The sequence below is a fragment of the Nipponia nippon genome, unplaced genomic scaffold, assembly GCF_047370975.1.
Source record: "Nipponia nippon isolate SJK-2023a ecotype South Korea unplaced genomic scaffold, ASM4737097v1 scaffold_9, whole genome shotgun sequence".
In the NCBI taxonomy this organism is placed as follows: Eukaryota; Metazoa; Chordata; class Aves; order Pelecaniformes; family Threskiornithidae; genus Nipponia; species Nipponia nippon.
The window spans coordinates 23,241,897-23,258,471 of record NW_028262413.1 but is presented as its reverse complement, the minus strand read 5'-3'; the positions used below and the strand labels follow the sequence as shown (position 1 = coordinate 23,258,471).

The 16,575-nt window shown below is 38.5% G+C and overlaps 1 protein-coding gene across 10 annotated transcripts in view; it reads left to right on the top strand.

Annotated features, from left to right (window-relative positions):
- The window catches only part of IQSEC1 (IQ motif and Sec7 domain ArfGEF 1), a 355,322-nt gene that overhangs the window by 210,899 nt on the left and 127,848 nt on the right, over positions 1–16,575 (top strand). The window contains exon 1 of one of the 10 annotated variants that reach the window (XM_087743588.1): positions 2,023–2,130. The exons of the other annotated variants lie outside the window; for them this stretch is intronic. Within the exon in view, the coding sequence (XP_087599714.1) occupies positions 2,063–2,130 (68 nt within the window). The 5' untranslated portion in view covers positions 2,023–2,062. Of the gene's footprint in view, positions 1–2,022; positions 2,131–16,575 lie in introns of those variants that run through there. 10 annotated transcript variants of the gene reach the window in all.

Here is a 16,575-nt window from a genome sequence, read left to right as displayed (position 1 = left end):
GCCTTGGTTTTCCCAGGTCTCATTGGGAATTAGTGGACAAACTCAGCTCATCAGGACAGGAGCTGAAATACTCTCTACACTATTTTGTAAATAGTGTCCTTACCATGGGAAGTGCTGAAGCAATGATTTAAAAAACAAAACAAAAAACAGCAACCCACACACAAACCACCCCACAGCATCTCACTTCTCTCCTATGATGCTATCACATGTTATTTTAATGCATTTGATCACTGGTTGTGCACAAATTTTAGAAACATGGATGAAAAAGGTGATCAAAATACTGTTCTCTGGTAGATCTTATCCACCTTAATCTATCTTTAGAGACAGGTAAAAATACTATTCCTGCAGATGCTGGTAATATCAAAATATTGTAACTGAAAGTGAGTCAAGGAATGTATAATCTAAATACATCAATTACATTGAAGCCTCAAGTATAAGCTCAAAGAGATGTAGTTGACACAACTGAGCATGCTGTTTGATACCTTTATACTACACAGAAAATAAACTACTAGTTTTCTACTCTGTATATAATAAGCTTATTTATGCTAAATGAAATATTTCAAGTGTACACCATGCAAAAATCAGAAAATCTATCTTGTAGGCACTTCATCTCTCAAATTGGCAAGTTAAGGTAGTGGACAGGGTTCAGCTGGTCTGCCGGAACTTACGTAGCTTTTTCCATCATTGAAATGTATTTCAATGATTATGTTAAGAGCAGATGTATAAGTTTTCTAATGTAATTTTTTTTCTTCATTAAGCCTGCTGATTTAAAATGTACAACATGCTGCGGAACCTGTTCTGACTTTTTTTGTGAGCCATCAATAGCTTGCTCCAGGGACAGTTGTCAGAAAACCCCTGAAACAGAATGTATTTCAGAAGAGCAATAACGGTCACGAGATCTTAGATAAAATAGTCTTATACAAAGTGGAGTTGTGCAACAGAAAACAGACATTTAATCATAAAAGTGTACTGTTCTATAAAGAAGTAGCATGAACTCAGTTTCTTGCTTAATTAAGTTTTATAGTATAAACATGTATCTAATGTCTTTGATCCAGAAGAGCCCCTGATAATCATGCTGTTGACCTCTTTGTAGAGAAGAGAGTGTGGTCTAGTGGGCTGAGCAAAGGCTTAGGAAGTTTTAATCTGTCATAGCAACAACACTAACTTTCAGGGTGGTCTTGGAGAAACCAGGGCAGAATTTACAGGGCTTGTTCTTCAGTTAAAAAGATTAACAATAATTATAACAACAATAATAATACTTTCCTCTAAGGCTGATTCCATGTGAGTGTGTGTTGAAGCTTAAATTCTATTCAAACTTTTGGCAATAAATGCTGTGTGTTTAAACTTATTCAGCACAGTAAGAGAATTCCATATGCATGATGAATAAGTTGGGGTTTGGTTTTTTGTTTCGTTTTTTATCAGATCTTGCCATTTTATTTTTGATGTAATTTATAGGCTAAGTGTCATAGCTGATATTCACTACTGAAAGTCATAACTTCACATGTGTTCAAATACGGCTTTGGAAAATGACTCATTACTTCTTTTGGCACTAAAAATTTTATTACAGTACACAAGAAATTTTTCAAACAGTTGAGAGTTTATTCAGCCTAAACCATTTGATTTAGTGTGTATTTGGTAAGCATTTACAGTTCTCGTAAGTGATTTTTCTAGGGCCATGTTACTGGACTGTTTTTTTGAAGTGAAATAAATTAGAATAACTTTTTGTAGGTGCTGCATAGGTAGGTTTTTCTTACTTGACAACTTGGAGCAATATTGTATGTAGCTTTCTGAACAGCCTCTAATAATCTCTTCTGGTTTGCAAATAATGTAAACAACAAGTCTTGTAAATCATCAAGAAAGAAGTAACCCGAGACTTCTGATGAGAAAGCTGGCTTCTCTCTGAGTTCATTTGAGTGGAGGTCGGAGGAATCACTTGGAAATCGTGAATCAGTGCTTGGCTGCTGCGTGAACCTTGGACTAACTTTGTCGTGTGCTGCTAAACTTACTTTTTCCTTGAGTTACGTGGAATCTTTGTCACTTTGCAAACACTTCAGAGAAGGTCATGAAGGGAGATGGCAGTGCAATGTGGAATCTGATGTGGAAATACTGCATTTCTGTCAGGACAATCAGGTATGGTAAGAATATATAAAACTTTATTTTGTGGTAAGTCTGAAAACTGCATGCGTTAAAGATAGTCTGTCCTACTACTTGTACTCTTTCACCCTGCGTAGTTAACTCTAAGTAGTCTGAGACGAATACTAGGCTAGATTCTTACTTGTCCTTATACTAAAGCTGTGAAAGGAAAAATACAGGGTTATTGCAAAAAATCTGCAAGGGAAGTGGAGTTTTCATGATTTCAGAGTCTTGGAAATACCTCTGTCTCATTTACAAGCAGGCAAAAGTTGGAATATGAAAGAAACCTTATTTACATGAATACTTGCCTATCATATTCTTCTATTTTTTATATCTCCCAAATCCAGAGATACAGCATGTGTTCTTAGCATATGACAAGCATCATTTGCTTCAGACAAAGGGGAAGGGGGCAGAAAAGAAGGTGGCTTTTGTGGCAGAATAAAACTCTGAGGTTTCAAATGTCTCCAAGGCAGTGTAGTGCCACAATCTTACCTGTGTACGTTACGTGAAAACGCAGGCGACTTAAGATGACAGGCGGCGGCTGCTGTGCACGTTCTTTGAGTGGTTCGTGTTTGACATGCTGCATGCTCCCTGCCAAGAGCAGTTGCTGTGGATTCCAGTAGAGTTTATTCCAGGAATGGAGCTATTAAGCGAGACGCTTGGTGATTGTGCGTTCTCACAGCAATTTTATATATTTAAAAATAGCTAGCCATTTTCCTGCTGTAGTTTCTTCGTGTTACACGGTTGTATGATTTGAATGGTACATTTTGTCATGCAAGCTTCCCTTGAGAAATCACATAATCTAAGTAATTACTGCATTTCACACTGCATAATTATTCTGTACTGAGGAAACAGTTTAGAGAGCCCGAATTCCTGCATGAACTTTCATTACAACCAGAATGAGGCTATGGAGAGCTTTTTATCATCAGAATACTGAAATAAAGCTAGAAGGTCCCTTAATTCCCAGCAGACAGTGAGTCAATATAATAGAAACTGGAAATAATCTCTGAGAGAAGATTCGATTAAGATAAAAGTCATTTTATTTATGATCTGGGTTTAGAACCAGAAGCAGAGGGAAAGCCTGAAACAAACCGGATCACTGCTTAAATCCAGAGAAACAGTCTTTACAGCACAGATGTTCATCCTGACCTCAGCACTGCTGGAAATGTCTGAGAAAAGTCCTGTGCAAAACTCCGAAGTTATAAAGGTGTGTGTTCCTACTAAGGCTAAGCTTCAAAGGTTGCTGGGAGCACTTGGGTGTGGCTATTTTTCTGAAGTTTAACATGCAAGTTGTGCTCACCTGTGAACAGCCACTTCTTTTTTTTTCCTCAGTGACTTTACTACTGTTCAGAATATGTAGGTTGAATATTAGCTTAATTGCTTACAGCAGGGCTTATTTATAGAGCAGCTTGCTGGCTCTTGCAGCTAGCGTAATGCAAAGTAACATTCCTCTTTGTTACAGCACTATGAGTATTTTCAATTAATGTTTTTGGTTGTTTTAACAGATTTCTTTGACAGCGACACCAATGAGTTTGAGAGCATAAAAAAAGAATTTTTCTTTTGTGGAAAAAGATCTCTGCCACCTTAATTTGCTTTACTGATATCCTTCAGAAGTCCTGAAACTCTCCCTGCATTTTGGAAAGTTTCAGGAACCATTCTCATGTTCTTATCCATCAAGTATGAGGTTATACCAGTCTTTCTCCCCCTCCGCCTCCTCCCATTTCTAGAAAACTGTGAAGCCCATGCAGCCCCTGCTGGAGATTTCAGTCAGCCTCAGTGTGTTTTGTACCAGTAGAGTGAGTTTGTTTTTTCTCTCTGCATTTAAGCTGCCCTGGTAAAAGCATTTCTACACGCCCTTAGTGCCGCTGCACTGAACAGCAGTGTATTGCATTGACTACACTGGACCAGTTGTACTACAGCTCCTTACGTATGTGCAAGGCCTGAATGAGGGGTTTTATGCCTCACTGGGAAAACAGTCCCACTCCAAAAGGAAAATTATTATTAACTGGGTTTTAGGGTTGGTCTTGTTTCCGTTGGACTTCAACAGCTTTAAAAAAAATATTTGACTGAATCTTTGTCTGTTTTAATTAAACTGTGTGGCTAGGGGACAGAGAGATCGTCTACATCTATGTATATGTGTTTAAGTTTACATGACTAGACCTTAAAATCCTAGGGTCGTGCCTGTTAGTAAGGTGAAATACCTGTGTAGTACTAGAAGAAAATAGTGGTTTGCTTTTTGCATAGGGGAGCTTTAGGTAATGCTGGAATAAGCTTAGGAGGGAGCAGGATGGTGTAATGTGGAAATATACTGCACTGTCTAAATGATGTCTTTTTTTTCTTCTGTGGGGTGTTGGCCTATTTCTAGAGCAAAATTGCAAAAATTATAAAGGTGAAGGGATTTCTTCACTAATGTACCAAAGCTGAGCTTGTGGCACTTAACATGAAACTTCTGTCCTTTCGAAGACCTCAGTTCTCTGCGCCCATGTGAAGCCTACGATATTGCCAGGCTATCTCCCCAGGCATCCAAGGAGAGGCAGGGTCTGGCTACACCCCCAAAACACAGAACAAGTAGTGGGGTGATCCCCAAGCCCTGGGATGGTGCCCACCTGGAGCTGCTGCTCCCAGGTATCCAGGGGGAGAGTTGTCATTCCTGTCCAGTTTGCACTGTGTTTCCACATTATGGGATACAGGATCATTCTCCTCTTCCCTTGGCCAGGCCAGTCTCCCCCAAGGCCAGCAGTGACTCATGCCACACCGTGGTATTTTTGACTGTCCTTGGTGACAGCAGTCACTACCTGCCTAAGAGGTGTTAAGTGTTCCTGCCCAGAGCACTGCAAGTTGTCTCTGCTATTTCTGAAAAGGGGAATGATGGTGTTTGTTAACGGCACTGTTCCTGAATGAGGGGCAGAGCAGTATCGCTGGCTGTCACAGCAGCCTCTGCTTAAGTCACTTGCCCTTCTCACTGAACCCATTGCTGTCCCAGTATGTGTGCACAGGGCAAAATGCGCCCTTCCCACTCCTCTGAAGTTCACTGTGAGGGAATATTGAGCTAAATAACAGTGCTTTCCTCTGCTGGTGAATCTCCATGTGTGATATTTGCAGGTGGAAAACTCTCCCAAAATCAGAGAGTTGGCAAAGCATGAAAGCAGAACTGGGGTTAAAGCATCAGTAGTCATTTACTTCTGTTAAAGTTACATTTTAGTAACCCACCATAGATGGGGGATAGGCAAATGCATAATGAGGAAATTGTTTGTCAACATATTCACATTAGCCATTATATTTATAGGGTCATGTCAGTACTAAAACAGAGGAACATGTGCTATATAAAGACAGGGAGCAGATCAGCTGCATGTGGAATTACTTGTTCCCTCAGTAATGTGCTATATGCCAGCCAGCCTGTAAGGATGGGGTTAGTGGTTAGAGGAGCAGACTGGAGCCATCTGAATCAGCAGATCCACAGCCCGCAGCGAATAAATTAAAGGGTTTATAATAATGTAACACATAGTTTTCGGCTTGCATCTTAAAGTTCCATTTGCAAGTAATGGAGGGAAGCGGTCAATAGTTAGTGCTTAGTGCTCTACACATCTGGAAAAAAGTAAGAATTAGTCCTCAGTATGAGTTGTCATGGAGTTTCTTCACTTATTTTCCTTCTGCTACAAACATTTTCCATCTTGATTCAGTCATACTTTATTTTTAGTTGTCTGCCTTGGTTTTTTTTCTGAAGACTGACAGAACAGTGCTGCGTTTTCATCAAGGAAAAAAAACACCCTGACAAGTGAAAGGGTCTCAGTTGGGCTTTAATTGCATTTTGGGCAGCATGAGCTACTGTAGCTGTGTAGGGGAGGGGCAGTCATGGAAGTTGGGAGCCCATAAAGGCAGTTTGGTGTATCTTGTGTAGGGGCATATTCATAAATGTTCTGAGCATCCACACTGCATCATGAAACCTCAAACAACTCTAAATAATAATGTATTGAACAGTGATCGATGTAAAGGAATAATACAATGAATGTATTAGTCCACAGTTGACATTCAGTGGTGGTATTGCTGCCATACATTACTGCAGCTCCTTGCTCCTGCTTCCAGACTGTCCACGCACAGTGCCAGCACGGGTATTGTACAGCCATGCAGGAAACTCAGTGGGAGAAAAAGGGGTGGGTTTCCATCCAGGTGGTTGCAGTGGTGGGGTTCACCACAAGGCCCCTCAAAAAAGCTTGTGTTCACATTGGGCAAGGGATTATAACCAGCAATGGTGGGAGACCAGAGGGGACAGTGCTCACACAGCTGAAGTGTGACTTCACCTGGTGGGAGATAGTATGGGCTGAAGAGACAGGACTAACAGCCAGGGCTAGAGATAAGTTGCTGTGTAGTTCATTGACAAATATCAGCAGCATTCTCTTCTTATTGCTATTTAACTGTCACATGTAACCAACAATAATGGGGTATATAGTCAGATATTTAATTTATGCACTTCAGTTTTCATCTGAAATGGAAACTAGAATACCCACCTCAGATATTCCTCCTGACACCTACAGGGTTAATGTTTGTGAAACTTGTCTCAGAAAAGGAGAATATATGTTATGTATTGTTACAGTAGTAACCAATAGAGTCGTCGCCTTTCATGAAGATCAGACATTAACAAAGTGATTTTCCTATAGCTGTTTTATGGCTTAAACACTAACAAAAATTACTAAAAATTCACTTCCAAGATTTAAAAAAAAAAAATAAATCTTCCATGTTGACTCCTGTATCTCCAGAATGTGTTTATTTTTGTATTCAATTTCTATGTGCGTTTCTTTGTCATCTGCTAAATGCTGCACTTGAGAAGCTACAAGACAAAACTAAATGCAAGTCAGCATTAGTAGTCTGGATGCTTTAATCTTCATGTAGTGCATGGCTTTCTATAGCCATTAGTCTTGTATTTTAATATAATACAACTGTAATTATTCTAGTGCAAACCTTCCTTTGGGTTAAAAAAAATCTCTTCAGCATGACAGTGCCAATAGCCACACAGCACTTAATGAATTTTTAATAAGCTCTTGATGCCAGTATAACAAATCATTGTGAGGTTAGGATGAAGTTGGTATCTTTTAGAATTCTGTGTTAGGAGTGTGTGAATGTTCCCTGTGCATTTTGCATGCTAAAGTACATTATTTGGGTAAAGTGTACCATGTTTCTCCTATTGTCTCTGGTCTATGCATAGGAATCTGGAGAGGAAATCATTATGGCATTGATTTGTCTGAGCTCAGTTGCTCTACCTAAACCAGACTTGTTCAAGGCGTGAATTACACATTGCTTTGATTTTGTTTTAGACTGGTATTTTTTTAAACTCATTTAACTGTCTTTAGATGTTGCTTCTGTTCAACTAGGGTGTATCTATGTTTACACGGCTGGTTTATTTAAATCTGCGCGTTAATGTAAATTAGTGGTTTGTGATTTAAGTTTAGGAAGGGCACAGTGAGCTTAAACAGGTTACAGATCTGTTAGAGCAGAGGACCAGAACCTCATCAGCTCCTTTTGCCGCCTTTTTTTTTTTTTTTTTTGCTATGAGCACTCATTAAAATGCTCCCACTTAGTATTTTCATGTGCTCTTTTTGTCTTGTACCATGTTCTTTTTGTCTTTGTGCACCACTTGCTATATTATCGCTAAAAGTTAAAATGTATAGGCAGGGGCTGTTAGAGGCAGTAGGTGATTTCAGTTTAATCCTTGCTTGAGTGTTAGGGTAAAAACTACTACAGGAGTTGCAATATTTGCACGTAATTAAGCCATTCTTCACATAGAAAACTCAGGTGAGAGTCAGCTGCCTTGGAAGTATGCAGAAACTGTCCATCCAGCAGCAGTGCTGCTTGTTTGTGGGTTTTCCTGTACAAAAGTCAGGGTACCTTATTAACTTAGACTGTGTGTTTTTTAAGAAGGGTGAAATAATTGCAAAATGTGGAAGTGATGGATCAGTGTGAGATCTGAAGGCTGTTTTTAGTCACTGCCCACATCAGTTTTATTCTAAAAGTTTTGTTCTTTTATTTTAAGGCTGAGTCTACTGAGCTGTTCCAGTATAAAAGGACCTGAAGACAGCTTAGCTAATTAGCTAAAAATGGTATCAACTTCTAGCTCTCTTCTGAGTTTTCATGTCTTTGCATTAAAATAATTGCATCAATGGTTAGCTCAAACCTTTAGTTTGGGCTAAGAGCAGCCCTGGGTTTAAACTATGCCGAAGCTCTGTCCTTTCATAACGCAGGTTATAATGATATGCATTGAAACCCTAGAAGTCAGAAACCTAATCCAAGGCAGTCTAAAGAAGTTAACAGACTGTTTTATTATTTATTTACACAGACCTTTCAAAAGAGCTTGCTGATGCAGAACCATAGGTTATTGAGCTGGTAAAATTGTTTGTCTAGTGATGGGGGAGTTCAGTTATATTTAATGTAGCTTTTTGTATTTTAATGCTTGCTGTGTGTGATGCATATGGTAAAAATATATGCGACAACTTTTAGAACAGAACTACTGTTTGAGGTTTATAGTCCTTCCACTGCTAGTCCTATTGCTCAAAGTCTTCTCACATCTACGTAGAAATTGGCATTTAGGATTTGTTTTGAAAGGATACTACTTCCGTTGTTGCTCTTAGATTACCTAGTTGTTTGGTTTGTATTTTTTATATTTTAAGAACTCCTGAAACAGCCTTTCAGCTTGTGTCTTTCTGCTCTGAGCATATAGACAAGAAACAAATTATGTGGAAGTGTTACCTGCTCTTCAGTTCGAACTGGATTATCTTCTAGTGGACTGTAAAGCAAATTAGGTAGTGAGAAAATAAAGCTCTGAGCTTCTCTGGTTTTAAAAGACCATGTGTTTTCCAGGAGGAGTGAGATGACGTTTTAGTAATTGGTGAGTACTGATCAATTTAATGCTTATGAATGATGTGATTAACATCAGTGAATACTGTGAATTGATCATAGTATGAAAAGCATGGGATGTGAAATTATTTTAATGAAAAAGACTTCTGCTTAAATGTCTGGTAAAGGTTTTTTTTCCTTTTCTAATAGGAATTCATTTTGCTATACAAGTGTAATTTTTAATTCTTGATATGTGTTTTGAATACTATGTAAATAATCTTTTGCTGTTCTTCATGCAGTATCTGCCTATTAAGCGTTTTCTTTGACAATAATCGTAAAACCAGCAAGAATATATGCAGTAAGCAGTGTCCTGTGTTCAGTCATCTTTTAGCAGGAGACAACAAATTCATTCGTATAATTAACTGCCTGACAGGTATCAGCGACTTAAGTGTTTGAAGTGTTACTAGATTGTTGGGATTTTTTCTGTACTCACCACTGGTGAGGGGGATGGCAGAACTGCTTAATTAGGAGAGTTTAGGGTCTCATGACAACTGCGGTAACAGGCAAATTAAAATAAAAAAAATCAAAGCTCATCACCTACATGTTTACTTCAGACCCTCTGACTGGTTAATGAAACTTAAGCAAAACCTGAGGTAGGCAAGGCACAATTGCCTGACCTGCTATGTTCGTGGAGCATTTCCATGCTGAGCATACTGGGGTGTAAACCTGCATGCTGCAAACTGATCAATTAAAAATTAAATATGCTCTTGAGTTAGTCACACCTGTGTTGATCTTCTGGAAAAGTCTCAGCAGCATGCATGGCATGTTGCATTTAATGAATTCTCATTAGTTTGTGATATCAGGGTAATGAATAGTATTCTTTCATATCATCAGGGGGCCACTTTCATGCTCTAATGGGGCCTGTTTTGTACAGGGAGCAACGCCATGACTGTAAATTACACAGGAAGAATTGCCACCCTGACATGAAGCATTCTTGTTCAGCTCTCCTCAAAGTTATTTATTTTCACATAAATTGTTTTTCTAGTATGGAAGTCTTCTTGGACACAATCGTTTACCATATCGTCTTGAGGAGTAGGTTATGTTCACAGCGCCGGTTGTGTCACCATTTGCTTTCCTGAGTATAACTTTGCATTATTTGGGTATCAAGAAATGTAATCTTTCAGAGGAGATCCTTGATAAAAGCATCTGAACACTTATGCTGCTGAATTAAGGTGACGTGAGCTACTGTGACTGTGTAGTACCTGCAATATCTGTTCTGTGTTGTATGCCGGTTGGCTGAATATTGTACATAAAGCAAAACTAGTGTGACAACTCAGTCGTTTGAGAAACTGTGCCACTGTCTGTGCTTCGTTACGCAGTTAGCATGAGCTGTGTACGCTGCCACTTCCTTGACAAGAAGTGTTTCGCTATGACCTTTGGCAGAGATCTGATAGTACTATTTCACCTGCAGCCTGTATGGTTTTTGTGTTAAAACAAGAGATACTTCCAAAAATCTGAGCAGGTTGTGATAGCTCTGTGAAAAAGGCAGAATACAAAGCCAGTGCAGGCTGGTGCAATGGGAAATATGACCTTTCTGTTGCTTGGGAGCCTTCAGAATATATTATAAGTCTTATGGATAATACATTTTTCTATTAAAAGGTCAGTGGGGTTGCAATCTCAGCCACGAATTACTGTCCTTATATACACAGTAATTCATCTGTTGCCCACAAGCCTTGGAAGAGGATCTCTTTGGCTCAAGTTTTCTGAATGTTTGTTCCACCTCTGACTTTTAAATGACTCTTTGGCTATTTCTCCTCTCTCAGTAGCTGGCGGGGGGAAGTGTGTGCCTGTGGTCAGTCCTTCCTCAGCAAGGTGTTTATTGACCACCTTTCGGCCGGCCAGCTGGGCAGTTCACCCAGTCCCCTGGCTGCTGCAGCTGTGGGCAGAGCATCTGAGCCGTTTCAGAGAAAGATACAGGAAGGAGACGCTGAGCTTCTGATGCCTCCTGGAAGGTTTGTACTTTTGCCTTGGATCCTCTTATCTAAGAGTGAGTCTTGTTTGCCTTTGGAAGAAGCAGATAGAAATAATAGCTATTATTGGCAGATAGAGTTATAAAAAAGCTTTATAAAAGCCATAAAAACAGCTTCAATGCTGTTATTGTTGGTATTTATTATGTTCCTAGGGAAATGGAAGCTGATTTAACAGAAGTTTGAGAACCAAATTAGCAGTTACCATTTGTTAAATTGTGTATTTTTAATCTTAGGAACTCAGCTTAGATTTAAAGCTCAGCTGCAATTTACTTAGAATTGTTGGATGTCCACAAAATGCCTGCAGGCCTGTACACTGCTAAATATGAATTCTGCATAGGTAGATGTATTTGTATCAGCAGATGTTTGTGTGGCCTAATTCCCTTTCATGTTTAAATCGGGAAGGATGAACTATTCCACCAAATCAGTGAAATCAGGGCAGATTGATCTTTTGCATAGCCTATTATCTGGCTGAAATTATCTTTTGATATTTCAAAATAAGTGAAAACTAGGCATTATGAAAAGCATACTTTGTAATCTGACTATTTAGGAGAGCTTAATCGGAGATGCTATAAGCACACAGCTCTGAATTTAAGTGCTTTTCCACAAACAGCAATACTCGAGACTTCTGTCCTGCAGTGTGCTCAGCTGTGTGATTTTTCTGGACATGTATACAAAGACCCGATGATAGAATTTCACTGTCTGTATATTTTCAAGTTAATGTAACAAACACTTGTGGAGGAAAGGGGCCAGTGAGATGGAGATAAATACTTGAATTCTTTCCAAATGGCCAGTGTTAATTCTTTAAAAACAAACACATGGAAAAGAACGTGAACATTAAAGGCAACATCCTGAAAAACTTGTCCCAAGTTGTTTATCCTCTTTCAGGCTCTGATACCACTGCATTTTACTGGTTATTCCACCTGCATATTCTAAGTACTTGAGCAGATCAGTTACTCAGATTATTGAGTTTTGCACAGTAGCTCGTATCCACGCCTTGTGAGACTATTCTGCTTAATGCCAGTCTTGCAGAGACAGGCATAGCCTTGGTGTTTCTTGCAATAAGAATGGGGTGCAGACTGAGAAATTATGCTGAAAGGGGTGTAAATGATAGTTCATAAGTACTTTTTGTGCCTATGCTGTGCTAGCCTGCTTCCTCTCATCTGATTGTCTTGACACATTGGTTTTGTCGGTATAACAATCTGTTGTGCTACGTGGTGATAGGTAAGGAAAAGAATCCACGGTAAAAATAGGCTGCCAAAAAATGGGTCAGAGCTAGTGGGTTAGCATGATCAGGGCTTCTTACACCATTGTCACTTTTAGAGGAGATGTGCAGCAAACAAAATCATAACCACACTGGCGGGGCCATTTCCTCCAAAATAGTGAAACAATGAAGCTTTTTAAAGAAATTGAGAGTGGAATCCCTTAAAGTGTATGTGCTGTATGTGCCATTTCAAAGCAAAGATGTCTGTTCAGGGAAAGATATACAAAATGAAAATCATACAGTCACTGAAAGACACACAGATCTCTTATTAATATAAGTGCCAGTACTGTTAAGAGAGGACTTGAGCATAAACAGCAGTACTAGCAGGCCTGTGGCTATTCAGCTGCTGCTTTAAACCAAAAAACAAAAACAAGCAAAAAAACCAACCCCCCCCCAAAAAAATCTTGTGTAAGTTATTTCTGTATCTGATACTCTGTATTTCATAGTATGTAGTCAACTGTTAAATAAGCTTACTGGCTTCATGGTGTTTTGTATCAATATTTGATCATTTCTTCAGACTTTAAAGAAAAGACAGTATAGTTGAGGCACTTAGGAGCCTTATGGGAAAGCTCTGAGTGCACTGGGAAAGCTACATGAGTGGTCAATAATGTAAAGCTGTTTTGAGGAGGGGAAAGATGCTTGATTCATATTTATAAATATACTGAGGGGTTGCTGATTTGTTGGTAGGTTTTGTTAATTGAGTAGTTTAGGCAGTCATGTTAGGAAACCCTGGAGATGAGGACTGAGAAACCTCTCAGAACAGGGACTCTTGAAGCCTTAACGCAACTCATTATTTTACAGAAATTTTCATCTGATTGTTAGTGACTGTAAATGATCTGAATTTAGGGTCTGAAGTTATATAGTATCCTGGACTATCTAGTTTTCTGAAGTAGTAATTCTGGGGTAGCATAAAGCTGAATTTTCTAAAATGAAAATAAGTTCAGGAGGGGAGAAGAAAACCTTTCATGACTTTCTTATACCTTTAGAGAATGAAAAAGGACTGCTAACACACTTGCCTCCCTTATGTCTAACCTTTCAAGAGACTTTTTTTGCAAGGTGATGACCTGCTGTCTGTTGGTGCCTGCTCAGAACCATTAGCTTGCTGGGGCTATTCTGTCTTTCATTTTCTAAGTGGTGAGGTCAGGTACGTGGTCTTTGCCTCCTCCAGAGCAGTGGCTAATGATGCTATTAATAAGAGGACCTGTGTACCTAATTTTACATCAAAGAAACAGAAAAAATGTATCTGTGTCCTTAGGGTACTGGTATCCATATGTGTCTAAAACAGATGAGACTGGTAAGAAAACGAGAGACCTGTGATGGTGGTCTCAGCCTTTTCCATATCTGTCTCTAATTTTTCATGTCTATCAAAGCACAGAAGATGGATTTCACTATGTCTAAATATGCTGAGAGGGAAGGGAGGGAAACATTTTGTCCAAGTGGTTGGTGTTCATTAAAAAGGAAGATGAAATTTGCACAATGCTTTAAAAATTACTTTAGAATCTGACCCCAATGTGTGCTATTCATTCATTCTTCATAACTTTCCTTTCAAAAAGCTCTTAAAACTCCTAAGCGCAGGGCTAGGATGCACTTTGGGTTGTGAAATTATCTTTGCAGACCCTGGAATTTTTTACCAATGGTAATTTCAGAGCTCATATGTCAACAAATCAGTGTATGGTATTATCATTTCCCTCTGGACTTTTAAAATCTATACCTCCAGGGGAAATCTAGGGACCATATGATGTCAGGTCTGAATACATTAATAAGAATGAAATGTAACATTTGTTAAAGATAAAATCCTTTCATCAGAGAAACGTTCTATTTTTCTGATTAAATGGTGTGTCAATTTTGCATCACATTGACTAGAAGTTTCTGGATATCAGCTAGACTGACAAGCTCTAACCAGCTTTAAAAATACCTGGAATCCTCCTCTTGGCATTAAAATACACAAACATTTGCTAAAGTAATTATTTTTGTTGAACAGATCAGCGGTGTGTCTTGGGAATTTGCTGCTACTGAAGACTTCCCCCAGCACCCCCGCCCCAACCTACGTGTCACAAAGTAATTCCTTGCAAAGGCTGCAGAAGGCTTAATAGAATCAATCCACATGCAAATAAATATAACTACATTAGTTCTTGAATAGAAGGAAGACACTGGAAAAATCTCAAACTAAGGCATATTGTTCTTTTGGAAATATTTTTCAAGTGTTTCCTCCTCTTCAAGCTGGAGATCCTTCTAATTAAACAGCTATGGCAACAAATGCTGTGTAGTCAAGGGTCAGGTATAAAGTTCAAATCCCAGATGGTCGATATCTGTACATGACTTATCTACCAGATGGGTTCAAATGTTCCACTGGATTTTTTTATTCTTTTCTCTCACCCTTCCAGTATTAAGGCAATTTGTTATATTTCTATCAAATATTTATATTTATTTTCTATTGGCTTTTGCTAAGAATTATTTAGCTAGGAGGAAAATTTTCCCCGGAGCGTATGTGCTACTGCTTGAGAGGTACTTCGTTCAGCATTCCCTTCCTATCAGTTTCTATGGTCAGAGTTTCCAAGCGTGCCCTATAAAAAGGACAGGCATAAAAGGCACATGATCATGGGGGTGAGGAGCAAGAGGGGTAACATTGTTAGTATTTACTTTTACTGTTTCTATAAAGCCTATGTGCTTTTATAGGATAATGAATAAAAATTTTAAACAATTTTGATGATTCTCAGTGATAAAGCACAGGCTGACTGTAAAGCTTATCATTACTGGTAGCTATATAAAAATACAGTAATATAGTGTCTGTCTTTAGTTTTATTTTTTATTATATGCTACTATTAAACAGCCTAGGTAGTGCAAATAGTCACGTTGATTTAATTGTGTATTTTTTAAACAGATCGTAAATATTGTAGAGCGAGCTTTCTCATGGAGATGAGGACTTAGATTTCTAATTCCTGGTGTTTCTAGCCTTTTTGAGTTTTGGAAGACTACATGGTAGGAGGTTACAGTTTCTTTTGGTTCAAATTCCAAAACCAGAGTGGTTCGGGAGTTTACATATAAGCAATAAGCAAGACAGAAACAGATTCTGAACTCTAGAAAATATGGCAAGAAGGCCTTAATGGAGCAGAAGCTGAGTATTGCATTCATTGCTTTTCTGCAATCTATTTTACATTGCATTAAGTACGAAAGTCAAACTGGTGGTATTCCCAAACTGTGGTTAGTATTCCAAATACCTTCAAAACTTCAGATTCAAAATTTAAGTTAGATTAGAAACAGAATTAAATGTTCTGGAGAAATGGTGGTTTAGATCTTTTGTGGGCTTGTGTTTGAAAACTACAGTATTTTTGCTTTTGTTGCTCGAAAAACATGAGAAGAAAAAACAAACAAACAAACAAAAAACAACCAAGGAAAAAAAATAACAACCACACACACACACTTTTAAGCTTCCATAAATCTGGAAGGCAGATTTGCCTGAATTTACTCAGCTTGAATGTTTATCCCAAGGTTGGTGGGTTTTGCCAGTACATTTGCAGGTGCTCTGTGATAGTCTGTCCATGCTATTTGTATGCTGTACTTGGAATTAGGAGTAAGGATGAATTTTCATTCTGAAAGTTACTGTGATCACTCTTCTGTTGAATCCATCTCTAAATGTATCTGTTGTTTAAATGTGGTTCAAATGAATGATAAATGCAATATATAACGGACTGATTTGGTGCCATTGAAATTCAGTGGGGAAACTCCCACTAACTTCAACAAGGATTTCACTTTTGCCCTCAGAAGGGAACCAATGAACCTGGAAAATTATATGAAGTGTGCCTGATCTTAGTATCCTTAAACTGATGGCTTTTGAAAGAATTCTGCTGTCTTACAGTTTTCAATTACCTTTATCCTTCCTTTGTTTTTAAAAATAAAGCAAACTTTGGAACTCTTGCTGCAATAGCAGTAAAATATTTCGTATATCAACTAGTTTGTGAGCTAGTCTGTTCTGACTGTACAGAACTGGAAAGATACCATTAGAAATAAACTGCTGTCTAAAGTTGAAGGAATTGATTCATTAACAGGATGTATAGAAGAGCCTCTTTTATTCTCTACAGTTAAAAATTTCTACTTATTTGGCTGATGTTGTGGTGTCTCTTTTCTGCTGATTTTACCATGTCTTTTCTGGCTTTAGATATTACAGGTGTAGATTCAATTAAATGTGTGTACAACAACATGATTCTAACCCAGAGAAACATTCCTTTCAGTGATCTTCACAAGGGAAGACCTTTTCATCTTTTCTTCCATGCCCTCTTATTGTGTCTTTATTGCTCAGGGGTAGAAATACAGGGATTGCAGTAGATA